Source organism: Pongo abelii, chromosome 20 (genome assembly GCF_028885655.2).
Source record: "Pongo abelii isolate AG06213 chromosome 20, NHGRI_mPonAbe1-v2.0_pri, whole genome shotgun sequence".
NCBI lineage: Eukaryota > Metazoa > Chordata > Mammalia > Primates > Hominidae > Pongo > Pongo abelii.
This window is the reverse complement of record NC_072005.2, coordinates 40,413,168-40,436,535: the sequence shown is the minus strand read 5'-3', so window position 1 is coordinate 40,436,535 and position 23,368 is coordinate 40,413,168. Positions and strand designations below refer to the sequence as shown.

The 23,368-nt window shown below is 54.5% G+C and overlaps 1 protein-coding gene across 2 annotated transcripts in view; it reads right to left on the bottom strand.

The window, feature by feature from the left end:
• The window catches only part of GRAMD1A (GRAM domain containing 1A), a 30,422-nt gene extending 7,325 nt beyond the window's left edge, over positions 1 to 23,097 (bottom strand). Inside the window, exons 1-11 of one of the 2 annotated variants that reach the window (XM_054538862.1) lie at positions 22,814 to 23,097; positions 9,833 to 10,043; positions 9,718 to 9,738; positions 9,190 to 9,274; positions 8,966 to 9,069; positions 8,782 to 8,877; positions 7,617 to 7,697; positions 5,798 to 5,910; positions 5,475 to 5,625; positions 4,778 to 4,976; positions 3,187 to 3,330 (exon numbers count right to left, since the gene is read on the bottom strand). In XM_054538862.1, the coding sequence (XP_054394837.1) occupies positions 3,187 to 3,330; positions 4,778 to 4,976; positions 5,475 to 5,625; positions 5,798 to 5,910; positions 7,617 to 7,697; positions 8,782 to 8,877; positions 8,966 to 9,069; positions 9,190 to 9,274; positions 9,718 to 9,738; positions 9,833 to 10,043; positions 22,814 to 23,082 (1,474 nt within the window). In that variant the 5' untranslated portion in view covers positions 23,083 to 23,097. Of the gene's footprint in view, positions 1 to 3,186; positions 3,331 to 4,777; positions 4,977 to 5,474; positions 5,626 to 5,797; positions 5,911 to 7,616; positions 7,698 to 8,781; positions 8,878 to 8,965; positions 9,070 to 9,189; positions 9,275 to 9,717; positions 9,739 to 9,832; positions 10,044 to 18,627; positions 18,810 to 22,813 lie in introns of those variants that run through there. The other variant, XM_024237425.3, reaches the window with a different exon arrangement.
• Positions 23,098 to 23,368: the final 271 nt, after the last annotated feature.

Below are 23,368 nucleotides of genomic sequence, written 5' to 3'. Positions count from 1 at the left end.
GCCTTCTGGGAGGTCTCTCTGGGGACTTGTCCCAATCCCCACCACTCCTCTGTGTCCCTACCTTCCTTCCAGGAGCCTAAAACCTTAGCTGTTGGGGTAGGGCCATCTCATCCACTGCTGCAGCCTCAGTTTCCCCCTCTGCACCCATCCTGGCTTCTGCCCTGAGCATTGGACCTGTAATCTTTTGAACACCTTCCCCTGGAAGGTCCCTGGACCCCTCGAACCCACCGAGCTCCACACAGCCTCAGCATCTCCCCAAACCTGCTGCATCTCCCAGGCCCCCACTCAGGGGTGGCCCAGGGTCCTCCAGGCTCGCACTGGAGCGGTAGGCCTTGCCCTGGACACCCCCTAGTCAGACCCCTAGATGGTTACCTACACTGTGTGTTCACCAAACTTCCTGAGCGTCACTCCTGGTTCAGCCCATCTTTGCCTGCCCAGTGCCCCTCCCAGCCTTCCCTTGAGTGTCTGGCCTCAGTCTCCCCATCTGGTCCAGGGGCATCATGTTAAAGCCAAGCCTGACTCTATCCCTTCTCTGCCTAGAACACTCCATGGCTCCCCAGTACCGCTAGAACAGAGTCTGAATTTGGTATAGTTTGGATATTTGTCCCCACCCAAATCTCATGTTGAATTGTAATCCCCAATGCTGCAGGTAGGGCCTGGTGAGAGGTGTTTGGATCATGGGGGTGGATCCCTCATGGTTTGCTGCTGTCTTCATGATAGTGAGTTCTTCCGAGATCTGGTCATTTAAGTGTGTGGCACCTCCCCTCCACTCTCTCTCACTTGCTCCCCCTTTGCTTTCCACCATGATCAAAAGCTCCCTGAGGCAGCCGGGCACGGTGGCTCACGCCTGTAATCTCAGCACTTTGGGAAATTTGGGAGGCCGAGGCAGGAGGATCACCTGAGGTCAAGAGTTTGAAACCAGCCTGGCCAACATGGTGAAACCCCGTCTCTACCAAAAATACAAAAATTAGCCGGGCGTGGTGGTGGGCGCCTGTAATCCCGGCTACTCAGGAGGATGAGGCAGGAGAATGGCTTGAACACAGGAGGCAGAGGCTACAGTGACCCAAGACTGTGCCACTGCATTCCAGCTGGGGCGACAGCAAGACCCCGACTCAAAAATAAATAAATAAATAAATAAATAAATACGTGTTAATGATCACAAATTTAATGTCCACTAAGTCAGGCCTATGCAGGGCTTGGAGGCCGGTGGGAGACCAGAATAGATGAACTCCCGTCCTTAGCACCCAGAATCTCTTGAGAACAACAGGAAATATCTATAAATAAAAACCACACACTACCGGCATGGCGTGAGTTAAGGGCAGAGGCTGTTGAGTATCTGGGGATATCTGGGATCTGAGGAAGGTAAGGGAAGGCTGCCAGGAGGATGTGAAATCAAAACCAAGGCCTGAAGGAGGAACTGAGGAAGGAAGGGGGTGGGGGCGGAGGAGCCCAGGAGGCCGCGTGGTACCAGTAAAGGCCCTGAGGCTGGAGGCCAATATTGACAGAAGTCCCCTGAGGCTGGGATGGGGCAGCCAGGTATGGAGAGGGGGCAGCCACAGCGCTGGGTGAGGCTGAAGGGTTGACATGGGACCAGCCAAGGAACTTGGGAGGCTACGAAAGAGACTCAAGCAGGGGAGAAACATGTCAGATGGGAGTTTCTGTTTCTTTTTCTGTATTGATGAGACATGTAGTATCCCCTGCAGTCAGGAAGATGGTGCCTGGTGTTGGGGGGCTACAAGGCCCCCAAAACTATGCTTATGTCCTAAAAGGGCTGGCGTGTCAGGCTGAGGAGCTCTGTATTAGGCCATTCTTACATTACTATAAATACCTGAGGCTCAGTAACTTATAAAGAAAAGAGGTTTAATGGGTTCGCAGTTCCACAGGCTGTACAGGAAGCATGATGCCAGCGTCTGCTCGGCTTCTGGGGAGCCCTCAGGAGCTTTTTTTTTTTTTTTTTTTAATGGAGTCTCTCTCTGTCACCCAGGCTGAAGTGCAGTGGCATGATCTTGGCTCACTGCAACCTCCACCTCCTGGGTTGAAGCAATTCTCTCACTTGAGCCTCCAGAGTAGCTGGGATTACAGGTGTTCAGCATCATGCTCAGCTAATTTTTTTTTTTAATTTTTGTAAAGACTGAGTCTCATTATGTTGCCCAGGCCGGTCTCCAACTTCTGGGTTGACATGATCTTCCCACCTCGGCCCTCCTCCCGCCTTTTTTTTTTTTTTTTTTTTTGAGACAGAGTCTCGCTCTGTCGCCCAGGCTGGAGTGCAACGGCACGATCTTAGCTCACTGCAACCTCTGCCTCCCGAGTTCAAGTGATTCTCCTGCCTTAGCCTCCTGAGTAGCTGGGATTACAGGTGCTTGCCACCATGCCTGGTGTATTTTTAGTGGAGATGGGGTTTCGCCATGTTGGCCAGGCTGGTCTCAAACTCCTGACCTCAGGTGATCCATCTGCCACTCCTGACCTCAGGTGATCCATCTGCCTCGGCCTCCCAAAGCGCTGGGATTATAAGCATGAGCCACTGTGCCCAGCACCCCACCCCCCGCCCCTGTTTTTTTGAGACAGAGTTTCGCTGTGTCGCCCAGGCTGGAGTGCAGTGTGATCTCAGCTCACTGCAACCTCCGCCTCCGAGGTTCAAGCAATTCTCCCACTTCAGCCTCCCAAGTAGCTGGGACTATAGGCGTGCGCCACCACCCCTAGCTGATTTTTGTTATTTTTAGTAGAGATGAGGTTTCACCATGTTGCCCTGGCTGGTCTCGCACTCCTGACCTCGAGTGATCTGCCCACCTCAGCCTCCCAAAGTGTTGGGATTACAGGTGTGAGCCACCGCACCCAGCCCCATCTCAGCCTCTTAACTTGTATTTATTAAACACTTCCTATATGGCATTGCTCTAAGCACTTTTCTAGTATGAACTCACTTAGTTCTCATGATAACCAATAAGCCAGGTACTATTATCATACCCCCATTATACAGAAGGAGAAACTGAGGCACAGAGAGTCTCAGAACTCCACCCAAGCCTACACAGCTAGTAAGAGGCAGAACTGCTTCTGGTCTGACAGACATTGCTTTTCACCACCCCGCCCTGCCCCACTGGCTAGCAGTGCCTTCCCCTGTCCTGGGCTACCCTTCCTCACCCCTCTCCTGCACCTGGGTAACCTCAGCCTCTTCTTCATGTGCCCGCTGACCTGTGAACTTGCACTGCTGTAGGAAGCCCTGGAGGAAGGGCGAGTCCGAGAAGAGCATCTGCTGGAGCCGCTCAGCGCCCACATGGAAGACAGAGTTGATGAGGAGGCGGCCGGAGAGGTCGGGAAGCAGGGCAGCCAAGTCCGCTGGAGACAGAGGAGAGCCGAGGATGATGACTGCCTCCACTCCTCCCTCCCTCCCTCTGCGGGCCACGCCTCCCCACTCCCAGGCCTTGTAGTGTGCATGGGCGGACCCAACCTCCTGGAGCAGAGCAGGACACTGACACAGAGCCCTCCTGTGACTCAGGGATGGGTTGAGGGTGGGCATGTGCTCCAGGCCCAGACAGACAGAACCACTGTGCTTGGTTCTGGGCGGAGAACACACCTAGGCCCTGAGATTTAAATCACAGGGATTCATTACCAGATAGCACGCGCTCCTGGGAGCATCAACCTAGGAGCACAGCAATTGGTTCAGGGGTGAGTGGGCGGCCCAGGTCTATCCGATCAACCACAGTGATTGGTTCAGGGGCAGGCACGCCCTCAAGTTGGCCCAATCAGAGCCAACCCGAGTGTCCGCTGTAGACACTAGGAAAAATAGGCTGCTCTCTCTCACTGGACTGGTCTGGGGCAGGGCTGAGGCCATCTCTGCCCCGTAAGAGACATGAGTAGAGGCTAGCTGAAAATTAGTGGAGAGAGAAAATGAATATAATAATGATAATAGAAATACTAATAGTCAATGCTTACTAACTGGCCCAAGTGCTTCAGATGTATGAAATCACTTAATTCTCTCCCTTTGTTCGTTTTAGAGACAGGGTCTCGCTCTGTTGCTCAGGCTGGAGTGCAGTGGTGCAATCATAGCTCACTGCAGCCTCCAACTCCTGGGCTCAAGCGGTCCTCCTGCCTCAGCCTCCCTAGTAGCTAAGACTACACAGGGTGCATGACACCATGCCTGGCTAATTTTTAAATTTTTTGTAAAGACAGGGGTCTCACTATGTTGCCCAGGCTTGTCTCAAACTCTTGGCCTCATGGGATCCTCTTGCCTTGGTCTACCAAGCAGCTGGGACTATAGGTGTGCACCACCACACCTAGTTTTTTTCCTTTTTTTTTTCTTTTTTGTACAAAACGGGTCTTGCTTTGCTGCCCAGGCTGTTCTCCAACTCTTGGCCTCAAGCAATCCTTCCTACCTTGGCCTCCCAAAGTGCTGGGATTACAGGTGTGAGCCATCACACCCGGCCTCATTTATAGTCTCTTAACAACAATCCTATGAAGTGGGTATTATCATTGTTAACCCCATTTTCAGAGGAGGAAAGCAAAGCTCAGAGAAGTTACATAATTAGCCCACGTGACATGGTCAGGAAGTGGTGTGACCAGGTTGTTGAACCCCAGCAAGCTGCCTTCAGTCTGTGCTCGTGTTCACCCTGCCATGCTGCCTTCAAAACAGAGTAAAGACAGAGATTTCTAGCAACAGCGCCTGAACGCCATCCCCGCCTGCCCCTGGATTCTCAGTGCTGTGGGCGAATCCATCCCCTCTTGCTTAAGACTGAGCGAGGCTTACAAGTACCGGAGGCAAATGAATTGTGCCCGCCTGCCTCACCTTCCTCCCCAGTGGATGAAGAGGAGTTACTTGTGTCTGTCAGTAGCTCCTCGCTGGGCAGCAGATCCAAGGGGCCCAGGGTGGTGGGCCCGTCAGGCTGGGTGGGCTCTGTGCTCAGGGGTTCAGCCACTGGGGTCACTGTCTGGCTGGAGGAGGCGTCTGGCTGGCTGTCTACCTGCTCCTCCTTGTCCTCCTCTGCCTGTGGAGAAAGGCCCGATGCAGCCTTGGCCACCTCCATCCCAGCCCCAGGGCTCCCAAGTCCTCACTTGTCACAAGGATTCCAGAGCCTGTGCAGACCCTGGGTGGTGTGTGCACCGAGGGTTCACGGCTGAGCTGCGAGCAGCCTGGGGCCACCCAGATGAGGGCCCCTCTCAGCCCCTGCCAGGCTTGTCTCAGATGCCCGAGCCATAAGCTTTCTTACCCGTCCTGTCCATTTGTCTGTCTGCTGCTTCATCTATCCACCCATCTCCCACCCCTTCTGTCTCTCATCCTTGCTGTCTGTCACCTCTCTTCCCTGTCTCTCTTTCCCTATCTGTCGCATGTCCGTCTTTCCCTCCCCGTCCTGTTCCTCCATCCAGGCCTCCCCTGTCCCCCTATCCATTCCCCTCCAAATCTGTCAGGCTGTTCTCCCACTGCACCCCCAGCCCTCCTCTCTCTTCCTATCAGTATCCCACCCCTCTTCCACCCCACCACTCACCCCATGGTCTGCGTCGCTGCTGGCTCGGGAAAGGTTGGGTGTGACGCGGCCACGGCGTGAACCCACTGGGCTTGGCTCCTGGCTGCGGTCAGCTGCCCCCGAGGAGGTGATGTCGCTCAGGGCGATCACATCTCCCACTTCCTTGGGGGTCCTGTGGGGAAGGGGAGGAAGCAGGACTGCTGTGTCCTTGAGACCCCACACACCCTCCTGAATCCTCCAGACTTCATACAACCACCTCAGGCCCCCCAGCACTCCAGGAACTCTGCACGCCGACCGTCCTGTTCTCCCCCAAACCCTTCAACCTCCTTTGACCTCCAACTCACCCCAGACCGTTCAGCTGCAAGGGGCAGACATAGTCCTCATCCTCACTGGTGAGGCCCAGCTCTGAGCCGTAGCACTGATGTACCAGATGCCAGAGCTCGCGGGGACTCAGCGTCTGGGGAGGTGGTACCTGGGGTTGGCCTCCATCTCACCCCAGCCAGAACCCGGCCCGCCAGATTCCCCACCAGCCCTCGGCCTCTGCAGTTCCCCTGACTTCCACAAGGAGGCAGCCACGATCTCCCGCACCAGACCTGGCCCCAGCACGTGGGAAATCCCCTGCTACAGCCCCTCCGGGGCCTGAGCCCAGGACTCAAACCTCCCACTTCCCAAGTCCCCACAATAGTCTGGCCAGAGAATGTTCCCATTTTTTTTTTTTTTTTTTACAACTTTTTTTGTTTGTTTGTTTTTTGGAGATGGAGTCTGGCTCTGTCGCTCAGGCTGGAGTGCAGTGGTGTGATCTCAGCTCACTGCAACCTCTCCCTCCTGGGTTCAAGCGATTCTCCTATCTCAGCTTCCCAAGGAGCTGGGATTACAGATGCGTGCTACCACGCCCAGCTAATTTTTGCAATTTTAGTAGAGACGGGGTTTCACCATGTTGGCCAGGCTGGTCTTGAACTCCTGACCTCGTGGGCACCACAATCCGCCTGTCTCAGCCTACCAAAGTGCTGGGATTACAGGCATGAGCCACCGTGCCCAGCCATGAATGTTCCCATCTTTACAGAGAATACGGAGGCCCAGGAAGGGGAAGTCATGTAGGGAAAGTCATGTGTTCAAGGTCACCAAGTGACTTGGTCAAGCCCTGCCAGACTCCAGGGCTGAGTCTCCCACGCCTATGCCATCGTGGCCCCCCGAATCTTGTCCCAGGTGTCCTCGGGAGCCTTGAGCTTTCAGCCACCCATGGCCAGAGTGGCTGAATGACAGTGATGACAGATAACAGTAAGTGATGATAGCAGCAGACATTTGCCACCTTGTCAACTAGGTGCATTCTTCTAACCACTTTACAGATGTGCTCACTCACTGTATCTTCAAAACCGTCTGGAAAGTAGGTGCTAACCTCATCATCCTTTTAAGACAATGGTGCTGAGAAGTGCAAGGTGACATGCCAAGGTCCAGCCAGGAAGTAGCAGTGCTGAGATGTGACCCCAGGGGAGCTGGTCTACAGCCGGGGGGCAGAGGGGGTGGCGAGGGAGCTAACCACTGGGCTACTCTGCTCATAAGAGCTGACATGACTGAGTACTTATTCTGGGCAAAATTCTGGGTGCTGTGAAGTGGTGATGGCTCCCATTTGACAGATGGGGTTCAATCACTTGCCCCAGGGGATGGGGCTGGAATCCTGGGGCTCTGCCTTGTTCTCCTTAGGGCCTGACTGTGCGCTGACCCTCTCTCAGGATGCTGAATGGGACCCCTCAGCACTCCTGCCTGCTCCAGGGACATCGGAGCCTCTGAGAAGGCAGCACGTGAGTGCTGCTCAGCCGGAGGATGGGGCTGGGGCTGTCTGAGGTGCTGTGGGCCAGCCATAGCCGGTATCCTGTGATGACCACCCAACCTCTATCCACGCTCCCCCACTGCCAGTGGAACCTGGATTTCCTTCAGGGTGAAAATCATCCCCAGCCCCAGGGAAGAATTACGACGGTTTACACCAATTCACGTCCCTTTGCCAGAGACTCAGCTGCAGGGTCAGGTGGGGCCCCGGGAGGAGCTGCAGGAGCACTGGGCCTGGTGCCCATGGAGAAGAGCCAGGGCTGCCTCCAGCTCCGCAAGTTCTGGGGTCCCTGGCTCCATGGTCCCCCTGGGAACCCTCCATGCCTCACCCAGGCCCACCTTTTCAAGCAGTGCATTCTGCCAGAGGCGGAAGATGAGGAGGAAGCAGCGGTCACGGGCCCCAAAGGAAGTGAAGAAATGCTGTCAGGGAGAGAGAGAGAGAGAGGTGTGAGCAGGTTGGGGAGCGACCAGGACAGAGGCGGGGAAGCGCCACCCTCATCTGCGCTGATGCCACATTTTTGGCCCCATGAATCCACTAATTCACCCCTGCATTAGTTCCACAAAACGTCTTTCCTGCGCTGGACAATGCCAGAATCACTGGGATGGGGAGACGGCCCCGGCCTTGTCCTTGGAGCTCCCAGTCCAGGGAGGGGACAGATGCATCTCTAGACAGGGTCAGCCCAGAGGGGCTGGGATGTGATGGGGGAAGCCCAGGGAACTTGCCCAGCCTCCTTTGCCACTAAGAATGGTCGGTTAATCCTTTTTTTTTTTTTTTTTTTCAAGACAGGGTCTGGCTTTGTCACCCAGGCTGGAGTGCAGTGGCATGATCACAGCTCACTGCAGCCTCAATCTCCTGGGCTCAAGCCATCCTCCAGTCTCAGCCTCCTGAGTGAGTAGCTGGGACTACAGGTGCGTGCCACCACACCTGGTTAATTTTTTGCTTTTTTAAGAGACAGGGTCTCACTATGTTGCCCAGGCTAGCCTCGGCCTCTTGGGCTTAAGCAATCTTCCCGCCTCAGCCTCCCCAAAATGCTAGGATTACAGGCATGAGCCACTGCACCTGGCCAGATCCACTTTTAACCAACAAAACACAAAAAGAAGTCTGCTGGGAAGTGTCCCCCACACCTGTCCCCCTTCTTGTTGGACCACTGGTGAGAAAGCCATCTTGCAACCAACGGACATGAGGCCACAATGACAGAGATAGGACACAGCATCGGGGAGACTTACAAAGGGAGGGGCGGCTGAGGTGCCACATACATGGAAGAGTTTTACTATTTCTGCTGTTCCTGAGCAGCTGTGTGAGGTAACAGGTTGCAGGGAAAGAGAGGAGAGACTGGTGCGGGGATCAGGTCAGGGGTGATGGGTGCCTGGGCCAGGAGAACAGAAAGAAGGGGACAGCTCGGAGAGAACTCAGGGTGCAGAACAAACGGGGCTTTGCATGGTTGGGGGAGGCGGCCTGCTGAGAGGGGGGACCGCGTGGTCCCGTCACCGGGTCCTCCGTCACCTTCTCGCTCTCCGTGCAGATCTGGATGGCGTTGGGGATCAGCTTGGCCGTCTTTTCCTTCTTCAGACATGTCACTTCCTTCAGCTGGATGGAGATCTGAGGACAGCAGGAGGGTCAATAGGAGTGGGGTGGGGCCTGGCCATGGGGGCCCCTGCCCCTGCACACCGCTCCGCTGTGGGCTCACTGTGGTCTCCCAGCGGAAGATGTTGCTGTAGAAGCAGATCCAGTTCTCAGAGAGGTAGAGGCGGCCCTGGAGCAGGATCTCACGCTGCAGGGCGCAGGAGTAATCTGAGAGTGGCCGGGAAGAGACCAAAGGACACCCAAGTCACGAGGCTCAGCCGGCGCCCGCAGGCTGGTGGGGAGTCGCGGGGCTGGGCTAGGAGCTGGGACTGGGGGTCCGGGACTCACCCACAATGAGGCGTTCTGCTTCGGGAAGTTTGCTGAACAGTTTCCGGAAGTCCTCATTACGCTGCTTGTAAGTGGGGCTCAGCATCTGAGGAAGTTTGGGAGGTGAGAATCTGGATGGAGTTCACACTCCCAATTCTGCCCCACAAAGCTCCTGGAACCCCCTCAGTCTCTTAAGTCCCTGACAGATTCCAATGCACACAACACACCAGTAGCCACAATGACAGCTGCCATTTACAGATTTCTTATGTAAGCCCGGCCCTGTACCAAGCACCCACCAGCATCACTGACTCATTCAATGTTCCCTTCAGCCTTGTAAGGTGGGGCTGTTTCTCAAGGACAGAGAGAGGCCCAGAGAGGTTAAGTAACTCACCCAAGGTCACACAGCACATAAATAATAGCACAGAAGGTGACCCTAGGTCTGCACCCACTCCATCTCAGCATGCACTCCTTGATTGTTGCAGCCTGGGGCTCCTGGCTCAGCACCCTGTCCTCCCAGCCCTCCAGCAAGCCCCTTGCCCAGACACTTACACTGTACCAGCTCTGCATCTTCTGCAAAGAAAAGGAGAGGAGTCAGGATGAGCCCCTAGATCACCGGCCAGCACCCCCCCAGCCCTCTCCCCACCCCACCTGGGCTTGCACCAACCTTGCTGTTGCGGATGAAGTTCCGGCTGCCTAGGCTCTGGGTGCTGGGGGTCCCAGGCACCCCACCCTTCTCTGAGGAGCTATCTGATCCCTTCTCCACCATGGTGCCTGGTTCTGGCTCAGGTGGGGGCCGGCTTGGGGGCAGGAGCTGCAGCCGTTTCCGGAGCGATGGGGAGCTGCTTGGCGTGCTCCGGCCAGAGTGGGGTGTGGTGCTGGGGGCAGGAAGAGGAAGAGAAGTGTTAACTGGAAAAAAACAGGCTGGGATTCAGGGATAGGCCTATTTTCAGAGGCCCACCCATTGATCCCTGAATACACACCCATCCACCCAGCCATCCTGTTCCTCTTCCCAGCAGTGAGACTCAGAACATGCTCCTTAACGTCTCTGTGCTACGGTTACTTCATCAGTAATCCGGGGATAATAAATACATGTCCTCATCTGGTTGTTTTGGGGCTTAAACAAAGCAGGACATGTAAAGCACTTCCTTTATCTTACTTTATTTTATTTATTTATTTTTTGCGACAGTCTTGCTTTGTTGCCCAGGCTGGAGTCAGTGGCATGATCTCGGCTCACTGCAAACTCTGCCTCCTGGGTTCGACTGATTCTCCTTCCTCAGCCTCCCAAGTAGCTGGGACTACAGGTTCCTGCCACCACACATGGATAACTTTTATATTTTTAGTAGATGGGGTTTCACCATGTTGGCCGGGCTGGTCTCGAACTCTTGACCTCATGATCTGCCCACCTTGGCCTCCCAAGTGCTGGGATTACAGGTGGGAGCCACCGTGCCCAGCCTACTTTTAATTTTTTTGAGACGGGGTCTTCCTAAGTTGCCCAAGCTGGTCTCAAAATCCTGGCCTCAAGCGATCCTCTGGCCTCAGCCTCCCAAAATGCTGGGATTACAGGCATGAGCCACCAAGCCCAGCCCATGTAAAGTAATTTTAACAGAGCATGGCACATAGCGAGCTCTCAACGACACCTGCTATGTTTTATTTTATTTTATTTTATTTTAAGATGGAATCTCTCGCTCTGTCGCCCAGGCTGGAGTGCAGTGGTGTGATCTCAGCTCACTATAACTTTCGCCTCCTGGGTTCAAGAGATTCTCCTGCCTCAACCTCCTGAGTAGCTGGGATTACAGGATCCCACTACCATGCCTCGCTAATTTTTGTATTTTTTGTAGAGACGGGGGTTCACTATGTTGGCCAGGCTGGTCTCGAACCCCTGACCTCAAGTGATCTGCCTACCTCAGCCTCCCAAAATGCTGGGATTACAGGTGTGAGCCATCACGCCTGGCCTATACCTGCTATTTTTTAAATTAACTTACTAATTCATACAACAAATATTTATTGAACAGCGACTTTTCACTCAGTTGTTGGAGCTAAAACGCTAAGCATCTTTCTTAATTTCTTTATTTTCTTCATCTCTCATTTCAAAATCTATTTCCATTATTTATTTTTATTTTTAGAGTTAGGGTCTCACTCTGTCACCCAGGCTGGAGTGCAGTGGCACAATCACGGCTCACTGCAGCCTCGAGCTCCCAGGCTTAAGTGATCCTCCTGCCTCAGCCTCCCGGGTAGCTGGGACTATAGGTGCACACCACTGTTATCAGCTTTTTTATTTTAAAAAAATTTTTGTACAGATGGGGTCTAGCTATGTTGCCCAGGCTGTTCTCAAACTCCTGACCTCAAGTGATCCTCCCACCTTGGACACTACCAAAGTGCTGGTATTACAGGTGTGAGCCACTGCACCCAGCTCTATTTCTATTATTTTTATTTTTTTGAGATGGGGTCTCACTCTGTCGCCCAGGCTGCAGTGCAATGGCATGATCTCGACTCACTGCAACCTCCACCTCCCAGGTTCAAGCGATTCTTCCGCCCTAGCCCCCCCAGTAGCTGGGATTATAGGCACCCGCCATCACGCCCTGCTAATTTTTGCATTTTTTTATAGAGATGGGGTTTCACCATGTTGGCCAGGTTGGTCTTGAACTCCTTCCTGACCTCAGGTGATCCGCCCACCTTGGCCTCCCAAAATTCTGGGATTATAGGCATGGGCCACCACACCCAGCATCCATTATTTTTATTATACCCATTTCTCCCTGCTCCAGCCTCCATCACCTCCAGCCTGGACACCCCAGCAGCCTCTTCACTGGTGTCCTACAACCAGAGGGGGCCTGTGACCGTCTGAGTCAGGTCTGAGCCCTGCCGTGGGTGCACCTCACTTCAGGTAGAAGCAAAGACCTCACCTTGCTGTGGCGATTTGGCCCTGGAACCTCGCTGACCTCATGTCCTCCCTCCACCCTGGCCATCCCAGCCTGCTTTTGTCCCTAAGCTCTCCAACCTCATTCCCATGCCAAGGCCTCCACACTTGTAGTCCCTCCGCCTGAATGTCCTTCCATGGCCCCGGCATCACCAGCTCTGTCCCCTTCAGCTCAAATGCTCTCCTTCCCCGTCATCCAGCCTAAGGCAGGCACCTCTGTCGCCACACCCCAGGCTATCTGGAGTGTCCTGCTTGTTTACTGTTTGTTTACTGTCTACCCAGACTGTCACCTTCAGGTCTTGGTTACCACCGGGTCCCTAGAGCCCAAAACTCTAGGCACATAGGGAATGCTCAATAACCACCAGAGGCTAAATGAATAATCTGCACGCTGGCTGGAGCTGGCATCAGTAGAGCCCGCAGGACACGGCCCCTGCCCTTGGGGAATGAGCCTTCTGGTGGGGAGGCAGACACTGAACAAACAGGACACTCCCAACTTGACTGTGCAAACACGAACTGTAATAAGGACTGTGGGGATGGCGTCGGGAACTTTAAAAGGACGTTCTTTGTTGACTCCTTATCAGGAACTATGTCAAGCTCTCCGTATGATTAACTGTATTATTTCTCAAGCCGGTGCCTTTGATACGATTAACCATCCCTGCTTTACAGAGGAGGAAACTAGCTCAAAGCAGCAAACCACTTGCCATAGGATACAGGCCTGGTTTATTTCTTTTTTATTTCTTTTTTGGAGACAAAGAGTCATGCTGTCGCCCAGGCTGGAGTGCAGTGGCACTATCTCAGCTCAATGCAACCTGCCCTCCCAGGTGCAAGTGATTCTCCTGCCTCAGCCTCCCGAGTAGCTGGGATTACAGGCACCCACCACCATGCCCAGCTAATTTTTTGTATTTTAGTAGAGACAGGGTTCCACCATGTTGCCCAGGCTGGTCTCAAACTCCTGAGCTCAGGTAATCCACCTGCCTCAGCCTCCCAAAGTGCTAGGAGATTACAGGTGTGAACCACTGCACCTGGCCATGGGCTTGGTTTATTTCAAGGCAGGATTGGGGGCCTTGATGTATTCTGGGGTGCAGGTGGGATTCCCTCCACCACCTGGGGCAACTCAAAGTTGTCTCTCTTACCTCCAAGCCTTAACATATGCCATTCTGTCTGTCCAGATCATAGTTCTTTACCTAGCAAATCCTTATTTGTCCTTCAGGACTTTGGCTCATGCGTGACCCCACAGTCCTCTGGGCAGCTCCCATCCTGGACTACTCTGGGCCATCACTGTCTGATGACAGGTCCAAGTCCCTCACAGGTCTGTGGGTCACTGCTCTGTCCCCAGCACAAGGGACAGGATGCAGGGTAGGCATTCATGTAACACTTGTAAAATAAATTTGTGGAATAAAATACATGAATAAAATAATTAAACAGCCAGTGGCCCAGGCCACTGCTTTTCCCCTGGGCCATCCCAGCAGCCTCCTCCCTGGTCTCCTTGTTCCCATCCCTGCCCACACCTGTAGTGGGAGGGAGCCTGGGATCACCTGAGTCTATCAGGGCCCTCCTGGCTAGTCCCTCTCTGCCCTCATCAGCCCTGCGCTCCCTCTCCCAGCTCCTGCCTTGGTCGGTGCCTCTGCTCAAAATGCCGTTCCTCCCAGACATCCACATCCACAGGACTCCCCCACCTCCCTCAGGTCTCTGCTCAGTGGACACCTTCCCTATCTCCCTATTTAACACCCCCTACCCCGCCCTCCCAATCCCCCTCCCTGCTCTCTTTCTGCGAAGCACGTCTCCCTGCTGCCTCCCGGGACCTTCAGTATTTCCCCCTAGTTCTTATCCTTCTCTCCCCACCCCCACCCCCCACCCACGATATGAGTGTCCCCATCACCTAGAGCAGGGCCTGGCGCACAGGAGGTGCTCCGTGAGCACATACTGTTGGGGATGGCCTGGGTGATTGGCCCTCCTCCCCTGCCCCTCATAGAACTTGGGTTCCAGCAGGTGCACGACTCCTTGGACCCTGCAGGTCCCCAGGGCAGCAGCCTGGAGTGTGGGCCCCACAGTCCAAGGAGCTTCCAGTCAAGTGCAGCCGCGTCCTTTCCATGTGATCCTGAGCCAGTGTCTGAACCCTCCTGTGCCTCAGTTTCCTCTTGGGTATGATGGGAATTAGTGCCCACCTCCTAGGGTTGGAGGTGAGGTGAGATCCACAAAGCCCAGTACCTGGAGGGCACCTGGTTTAACTACGCTGCTTTCCCTCCCGCAGGGACTGGCGGACTAAAATGGAGTGTACAGCCCGGCTGCCAGCCCAGTGAACCACTGTCCATGATGCTCTGCTGACCCTGACAGGGACCTCACAAGCACTACGCCTGATGTTAGGAGCCTCCATGACTGACCCTCAACTCCAGCCTTTCACCTCTAAATACCCTGCACCCGCCACAAGGAAGTGAGCAAAGCCCATACAAGCCCCTGCCTGAAGGGACCTGATGCTGAAACAGGGAAACATAGACCGTCAGTAAGAAAACAAGTGAGCAGGGATGGCGACCTCAGACACTGGTGAACGCCATAAAGCAATGCTGCTCAGTATGGGCCCCAGAGAGCAGCAGACAGGACTTGGAAAGTGTTCAAAAGGCAGAGTCCAGGACCCACTCCCAACCTTCTGAATCAGAACTGGGGTGGGGCCAGAGATTCCAATGCACATTCAAGTTTGAGGACCACAGAGATAAGGGATGGGACAACTAGGGTGGCAGAGATGCTTTTTAAAGTTTTTTTAGAGACACGGTCACACTCTGTCACCAAGGCTGTGATACAGTGGCGAAATCATGGTTAACTGCAGCTCCGAACTCCTGGGCTGTAGCAATTCTCAATCCTCAGCCTCCCAGGTCACTCCAGGCCCGAACTCTCGGGCTCAAGCGATCCTCCAGCCTTAGCTTCCTTGGTAGCTGGGACTACAGTCTCACATCACCATGTCTAGCTGATTTTTATAGTTTTTTTTTGTAGAGATGGGGTCTTGCTATGTTGCCCAGGCTGGTCTCAAACTCCTGACCTCAAGTGATCCTCCCATCTTGGCCTCCCAAAGTGCTGGGATTACAGGCATGAGCCACTGTGCCCAACCAATTTCTTTAGTAAGAGTCAGCAAAAGCCTGCCTGAACAAAGCCCACTTGTTCACCTGAGGACAAAGAACAGATGTGGCAAAGGCTGGGAGAAGACTGTTCCAGGTGGAGAACATCAAGCTCAGGGACAGGACTGAGCCTGGCATGTCTGAGCATGAGTGAGGTGGCCAGTGGGGCTGGAGGAGTAGTGGAGGTGCACAGGCCTGGTGACCCTAGTCAGGAGTTTGGCTTCACCCAGACGGCACTGGTGAGCAGGGAGGGACTCCTAAGCAGCAGGGACCACATCCTCCCCTGCCTGCTTTTCTCAGCCCTCTAGCCTGAAACACAGACCTGCCCTACTTTCCCACAGCCACAGATCTAGGGGCAGGGCCTGGGGGCAGGAATCCTGAAGAGAGGTTCAAGGCACACAGGCAGGGCAGGGACCACGCCCCCAGTTTTTGCTCCAGGGCTGGGCAAAGAGGAAGTACTCAAGGGCGGGCCCTGCGGCTGCCCAACCAGCTAGCTGAAGGCAGAGTGAAGGGAGGAGCCTGGGGGACTGTTATAGGGGTGAGGAGACTTGGAAGGGATGTTGTTTTGCTTCCGCAGACACCTGACCTCCAACTTCCCAGGCCCCCATGGACCCAGAGCTGCCTCTAGTCAGAAAAGGGTGGATGCATCCACAGGTGTGCATAAAAGGGAAACTCAATGATTGTCACACAGTAGGTGTCAGGGGTAAACTGCATTTCCCTACAATTGCAAGGAGTCTTTCCTCTCTCTCTCTCATATGCTCGCGCACACATACGCGCGCACACACACGCACAGAGCAACAGCATCACAGGTATGCTACAGAGAGCCAGAGAGTAATTACACACACACACACACACACACCCCTGCAGCATTGCTAGTCTGCTACAGTCACATGGCAATTTCCCAGAAAAGTTATCCAGACACATGCATGTGTGCACATAGACACAGAGCTGCAGAGGGTCACAGAAACATACAGCGACCCACAGAAAGTCCCGGATAAATTATATTCACACACATAGCCACGAGGAAGTCTCAGAAAAGAGCCAAAGACAGCCATACAGTGAAAGACTGGTCCCGAAAGACCCCAGGGGACACACACATAATCCCAGGTAAATCAGGTCCCACGGCCGGCCAACACATCCCCACCGAGTTGTTCCTGTGCCCGCACTGGGCTCACTGTCTGGCAGGGAAGACAGAGCAAAGGCTACTTCTAAAGTGGCAAGGGGCTGGTCGCAGTGGCTGACGCCTGAAATCCCAGCACTTTGGAAGGCTGAGGCGGGTGGATCACCTGAGGTCAGGAGTTTGAGACCAGCCTGGCCAACATGGTGAAACCCCATCTCTACTAAAAATACAAAAATTAGCCAGGTGTGGTGGCACGCACCTGTAATCCCAGCTACTCGGGAGGCTGAGGCAGAAGAATCGCTTGAACCCAGGAGGCGGAGGTTGCAGTGAGACAAGATCGTGCCACTGCACTCCACCCTGGGCGACAGAGCGAGGCTGCATCTAAAAAAAAGAGAAAAAGGAAAAGAAAAAATAAAGTGGCAAGGGGTGGAGGTGTCAGTGGCTGTTGCTGGTGGAGAGCCCTGATGCTCACACAGTCAAGCAGGACTTGGGAATAACGCAGCCGAGCGGGGTGTGGATCTTGAGGACACAGTGGCCAGGTAGTGGAATAATGCGTGGCACATGCTATACTAACTGTAACAGGTGGACAACATCAGTTATCATTATTGCCTCCAAAGTGCCCTGGGTACTCCCAGGGTCTTAGAAGGGAGGGTTCCAAGCCCACAGAGAACCACAAGGGGTCTCACACTGTTCACACACACACAAAACCACAGAGGGTCTCAGCTGTACACAGAGAGGCCTAGGCACCACTCAATACTGTCACAAAGGAATACACAAGGGAATGTTCACACAAAGATGGAATCAGATTAAATTACAGCCACACTCACAGAGCCCCAGACACACAACAATGTCACAAATGTAACTTACATTGGCACACAGAGCTAAATGAGAGTTTCAAGCCAGGCGCGGTGGCTTAAGCCTGTAATCTCAGCACTTTGGGAGGCCGAGGCGGGTGGATCACCTGAGGTCAGGAGTTCGAGATCAGCCTGGTCAACATGGTGAAACCCCATCTCTACTAAAAATACAAAACTTAGCCAGGCGTGGTGGCGCACTCCTGTAATCCCAGCTACTTGGGAGGCTGAGGCAGGAGAATTGCTTGAACCTAGGAGGAGGAGGTTGCAGTGGGCTGAGATCTTGCCACTGCACTCCAGCCTGGGTGACAGAGCCAGACTCTATTTCAAAAAAAAAAAAAAAAGAAGAGCGTTTCAGAGCTAAATTACATGCATATGCAGGCACAGAGGGTCATGGTAGAACCCAGAGCCCCAGGCACACTTGTACACACACCACTAAGTCACAATGGGACGCACACTGGTAACTTACAGCGACACTTGGAGCCACAGATAGAATTAATGGTAAAACACACACAGCCCAAGAAGGATCAGAGCTGCTACACACAGTAACTCCAGACACACGTACACACACTCCAACGTCACACTTAGACACACAGGGGTAATTTATATTGGCACAGGGAGCTACAGATGGAATGAAACACACAACACGCACACAACCAGCTGCTCACAGCCACAGACTTGGAGCCCCAGACACACATAGATAACTTACAGTAACACACAGAGCCGCGGTCAGAATTAATGGTTAAGTTACACGCAGGAACCCTATCAGAGGCCCAAAGCTGCTGCAGGCTAGCAGCCCCAGACACACGTACACACACTTGCAAGACAATTCACAGTCGGAAGCACATGCGCCCACCTGGACCGGAAAGGGAGTAAGAAGTCAATTCCGAGCACACAGGACCCCCCCGCCCTCCAAGATCTCAAGCACGCGGTCCTGGAGAGACGCAGGAAGCCCCCACCCCCGGCAGCCCCGAGACCCGCAACAGCCAAGGACGGTGGGAGGGGGCCCAGCCAGGAGGGGCTGGCTACTCTCGGCGCGCCCAGGGCTCCGCGGCCTGTGGGTCTGGGCTGGTCCCGATCCTGTCTCCATCCCAGGCCGGAGCCCCAATTCGGCCTCGCGCTCACCCCTGGCTTACCAGGTAGGGGGGTGCCAGGCCTGAGGGCCCTCCCCGCCAGATGAGCTCGCGGGCCCCCAGCCAAACCCCGCAACCCAGTGCGTCGCGGGCCGGCAGTGGCGACCCAGACCTCGGGCCCTGCCCTGCGTCCGCGCCCCACCCCCCAGCTGCACCCCTCGCCCGGGGGCCCCCTGCTCCGCCCCCACCCCGATCGCCCCGGCCAGGGCCACATGCAGAGGCCCCCCACCTCTGCAGCGGCCGCGCCGCCCCCTCCCCAAGCCCGCGGCGCCGCCTCCCTCCGGTGGCCTCCCCCGCGAGCCCGGTCCCTGAGCTTTAGTCGCCCGGTCCTTACTCGAACATGGATGCGGCGCGGCGGGCGCGCCCCGGGCGCAGGGCAGGGCAGGGCAGGGCTGGGCTGCGCGGGGCTGGACTGCGCTGGGCGTCCCCGCAGGGCACCGGCCTGGCCTTCCGCGGCCGCCGCCCCCACCCAACCCAGCCGCCCGCACAAAAGGCCGGAGCCGCCGGAGGCCGCCGCGGCGTCAGCGACACCCCCTTCCTTCCCCCGCCCCGCCGCGTCACGGCGCCGCCCCCCGCCCGGGAGGGAAGGCGGGGAGGGGCCGCAGAGGCCTAGAAGGAGGGAGAAGCCGGGGAGAGAGGGACTGGACAGAGAAGGGAAAACAGAGGGGCAGAGAGACAGAGGAAGAAACAAAGAGACTTTATTAAAACCAAACATCGTGGAGGCAGCTGCCAGACCGCAGGTTGGGGAGCCCCCTCCCCTAGTACCTAGAAAAGGGTCCCTAGCAACTACTATGCCCCTGGCCAGAAGCTCCTAGACCTCCCAGGGAGGAACCCGAGAGCCGGAGCGAAGGTGGGGGAGGACTGGAGATGCTGGGAAACCGAGGTGTGTGTATGGGGGAGAGGCCCGAAGCTGGCGGGAAGGGGTGGGGCCGGTTGGCCGCCTCCTCCTTCCCTCTCCCAGGCTCTGAGCCCGGGTTCCTGGTCCCAGGAGGTCCCGTGCCTCCGTTTCTAGGGACTTCCCAGTCTTGGTCAGCCAGGCCAAGTACCAAGTCAGAATCCAGCCTCCCTGGCTCTTATCTGTGCTGAGAACTTGCGCTCATCACCCCAGTGCTGGGAGTCCCACTAACTCAGTGGTAAGGGCTTTTCCCGGGGACAGCGCAGGAACGAGCAAAACCAGTCCTTTTACGGAAGGAGAAGCCCGGCCTCTAAGATGGGAAGTGACTTGTTGGGGTCACCCGGTAGGGAAGCGGCAGAGTTGGATTCGATCCTGCTCTGACGCCATAACCTGCGTCCCCCACGTCTGCAAGAGGTCAGAGTCAGGTGGTGTCCTGGACTCCTGGCCCAACCCCACAGAAATGCGAGTCCCACCTCACAGCTCCGGGGCTGCGGCTTCCCAGCGCTCTCCAGGGTACGCTGTCCCCGCCTCTTTTGAAAAAACTCCCTTCCCATCCCTCTCCATCAACCATTCCCCTCCTCCTGCAAAAGAAGCCCACCTGACTTCTCCATTTTGATGAATGGCAGGCCCAGAACTTCAGAGTCTTTTCTGACCCTCTCTTTTCCTTCCTCTTTTCCACATCCAATCTATCACAAACTCTGTGGGCTCCACGTATAAAATCAAATCGCTCCAGATTCTAAACTCTTCTTCCTCCGCTGCCCACGCCCTGGCCCAGCCTCCATCCTCTCCTGCCTGGATATCCCAGCAGTCTCCTGCCTGATCTCCCTACTCCCATCTCTGCCCCTACTGTCTGTTCTCACCTGCAGCCAGAGAGAGCCTGGGACCACCTGAGTCAGTTAACTACTCTCCTGGCTCAGAGCCCTGCCCCAGCTGTACCTCACTCCAGGTAAAAGCAAAGTCCTCACCTTGGCACCCAAGGCCCCTGTCAGCTCTCCGACTTCAGCTCCTCATCTCCCTCTGGCTCACACCCTCCATCCAGCCTTCCCGCTGTTCTTCTAACTCACCAGGCACCTTCCTGCCTCCTACCCCAAGACCTTTGCACTGGCTATTCCCTCTGCACGGACAGCACCCCCCTCTTGCCGTGCCCTACCTCTCGTGCTACCCCCCACCTCTAAAATCCCCATCCGCCCTCTGACATTTGCTGCCTGCCACCGGCCAATGTAAGAGACGCCCTCCTCCCACCACCTTCCTCTGTCCAACTGATCTCTTTAGATTTCTCTTCGGTCTGTTTCTTCTAGTGTAATGCTTTTACTTTTTTAATTAAATAATATTTATTTCAGGTTGGGCGCGTTGGCTCACGCCTGTAATCCCAGCACTTTGGGAGGCCAAGGAGGGTGGATCACCTATCAGGAGTTTGAGACCAGCCTGGCCAACAGAGTGAAACCCCATCTCTACCAAAAATACAAAAAAAAATTAGCCAGGTGTAGTGGCTTGCACCTGTAATCCCAGCTACCCAGGAGGCTGAGGCAGGAGAATTGCTTGAACCCAGGAGGTGGAAGTTGCAGTGAGCCAGGATCACACCACTGCGCTGCAGCCTGGACAACAGAGCAAGACTCCATCTCAAAAAAAAAAAAAGGAAAAAAATATAACGGTCCTCTATGTCCCCTGTACCTATATAGAATAGATGTGGACATTTTGCCATTTTGCTTCAGGTCCTTTTTTTAAAAGAAAGAAATGATTGCACTTAAAACCAAAGGCCTGGCTCCCCATCCCTCCTTTCCCTTCCCGTGCCCCCTAAGGAGCCTTCTGCCTGCTGTGCAGTTGGTGTGTTTCCTTCCTGTGCTTTTTTTTTTTTTTTTTTGAGACAAGGTCTTGCTCTGTCGGCTCAGGCTGGAGTGGTGCAGTGGCTCGATCTTGGCTCACTGCAGCCTCCACCTCCTCGGTTCAAGCAATTCTCTTGCCCCAGCTTCCTGAATAGCTGGGATTACAGGCATGTGCTACCATGCCTGGCTAATTTTTGTATTTTTAGTAGAGATGGGGTTTCACTGTGTTGGTCAGGCTGGTCTTGAACTCCTGACCTCAGGTGATCTGCCTGCCTCGGCCTCCCAAAGTGCTGGGATTACAGGCATGAGCCAGCACGCCTGGACCCTGTGTACTTTTCTGTCCTTTTTCTACATCAGGAGGCATCCACCAACACTATCACCTATTATCCAGTATCTTTTTTAAAAGATACACAATTAGGCTCCCTCTGTTTCATTTGCAACTTGCTGTCCCCCATCATCATTGTTTCTGTGATTTCTCCACATCCATGCACAAAGCTCTGCTTCATAAACTTTAACTCTTATCAAGTGTACCTTGTTAGAAGAAACCACAGTGGCTACTTGTTCTATTCAGGGTCGGTAGAGTTCTTTCCTCTTCCCCCTATGGCCCTGAACCTCCCATTTCCTGTCTCCTTGTACCAGAGAGAGTGTTTCTTTGCAGAAGTGTTGTTTAAACTTTCTTTTTTCTTTGTTTTTCTTCTTCTTCTTTTTTTTTTGGCCTGTGATCTACAGCAGGAAATACCTTTCACATGGGCTTCCAGCACGCACTTAGAAATACACATAATGCCACAGAAGTTGTAAGAAACCACACTTACCATCATTAGGCCTCACGCATGGTGTTATTTGCAATTCTATTTTATTTTGATTTGGATAAAGAAGTGCTGATTGTGGCCGGGTGCTGCATTTCACAATCCCAGCACCTTAGGAGGCCGAGGAGGGTGCATCACCTGAGCTCAGGAGTTCAAGACCAGCCTGGGCAACATGGTCAGACCTTGTCTCTACTAAAAATACAAAAAAATAGACGGGTGTGGTGGTGCACATTTGTGGTCCCAGCTACTGGGTGGAGGGGGGAGCAGTGGAAGTTGCAGTGAGCCAAGATCGTGCCACTGCACTTCAGCCTGGGTGACAGAGAGAGATGCTGTCTCAAAAAGAAAAAAACAAAAAACAAAAAACAAGGGCTGATTACAATTCACTATATTAGTTTTATGGCCCTTAAATGGGTCTTGACCTACAGTTTGAAAAACACTGGGTGGGGTCCCTCTCCACCCATCCACTCTTTTTTTTTTTCTTCTTGAGACAGAGTCTTGCTCTGTCATGCAGGCTGGAGCAGTGGCGCAATCTCGGCTCAGTGCAACCTCCGCCTACCAGGTTCAAGCGAACCGCCTGCCCCAGCCTCCTGAATGGCTTGGATTACAGGCATCCACCACCATCGCTGGCTAATTTTGTATTTTTAGTCGAGATGGGGTTTTACCATGTTGGCCAGGCTGGTCTTGAACTGTCGACCTCAGGTGATCCACCAGCTTCATCCTCCCAAAGTGCTGGGATTACAGGCGTGAGCCACCGTGCCCAGCTTCCCCTCCACTCTTAGTAGACAGAACTCAGCTGAGCTCACTCATAGCTGGTTGTCCCAATGCACACCCTCAGTTTTTACCTTTTGTTTGTGCATCTATTTCGTGGCTTTGAGTCAGCCCTCTGTGGGGCTAAGTTTGCGCTTTGACCCGCAGCCACAAGGAACCCATCCTTGACAGAGAGAACCCTCCCTAGACAGAGAGACCCTCTTTCCTGTCCCACTGCCCAGGTCTGACCTGTCCTGGGACAGACTCTGCGGGTCTGGCATCCTCAGCTGCTCCCGGCGTCGGGGGGTCGGGGTGCAGGCAGGGGACTCCCCATCACTGGATGGCGTTATGTGAATGATGGGCACCTTCAGGAGCTTCCAGGACTCAGAGGCCAGGCCCTGGGCCCTATCACCCTGTGGCTGCTGCTTCCGCTGCCCAGCTGGGAGGTCAGGCGAGCCCTGGGGACTGCCCTGTGCCAACAGGGTCTCCCAAGGCATCAGGGGCAGGACCTCATCCATGGAGAGGGTCTGGAACAGCGGTGTGGTCTCTGGGAAAGAGAAAAGAGAGGTGAGGGGTAGAGCTCCTGCTTAAGCCCCCTTACCACCTTCCCCCGTGGTTCCACTAAGAGAAATGAGCTATGATTAAGAGCACATTTGGGGGCCAGGCGCGGTGGCTCATGCCTGTAATCCCAGCTCTCTGGGAGGCTGAGGCAGAAGGATCACTTGAAGCCAGGAGTTTGAGACCAGTCTGGGCAGCATAGTAAGACCCTATCTCTACAAAAAGTTAAAAATTAGCTAAGCATGG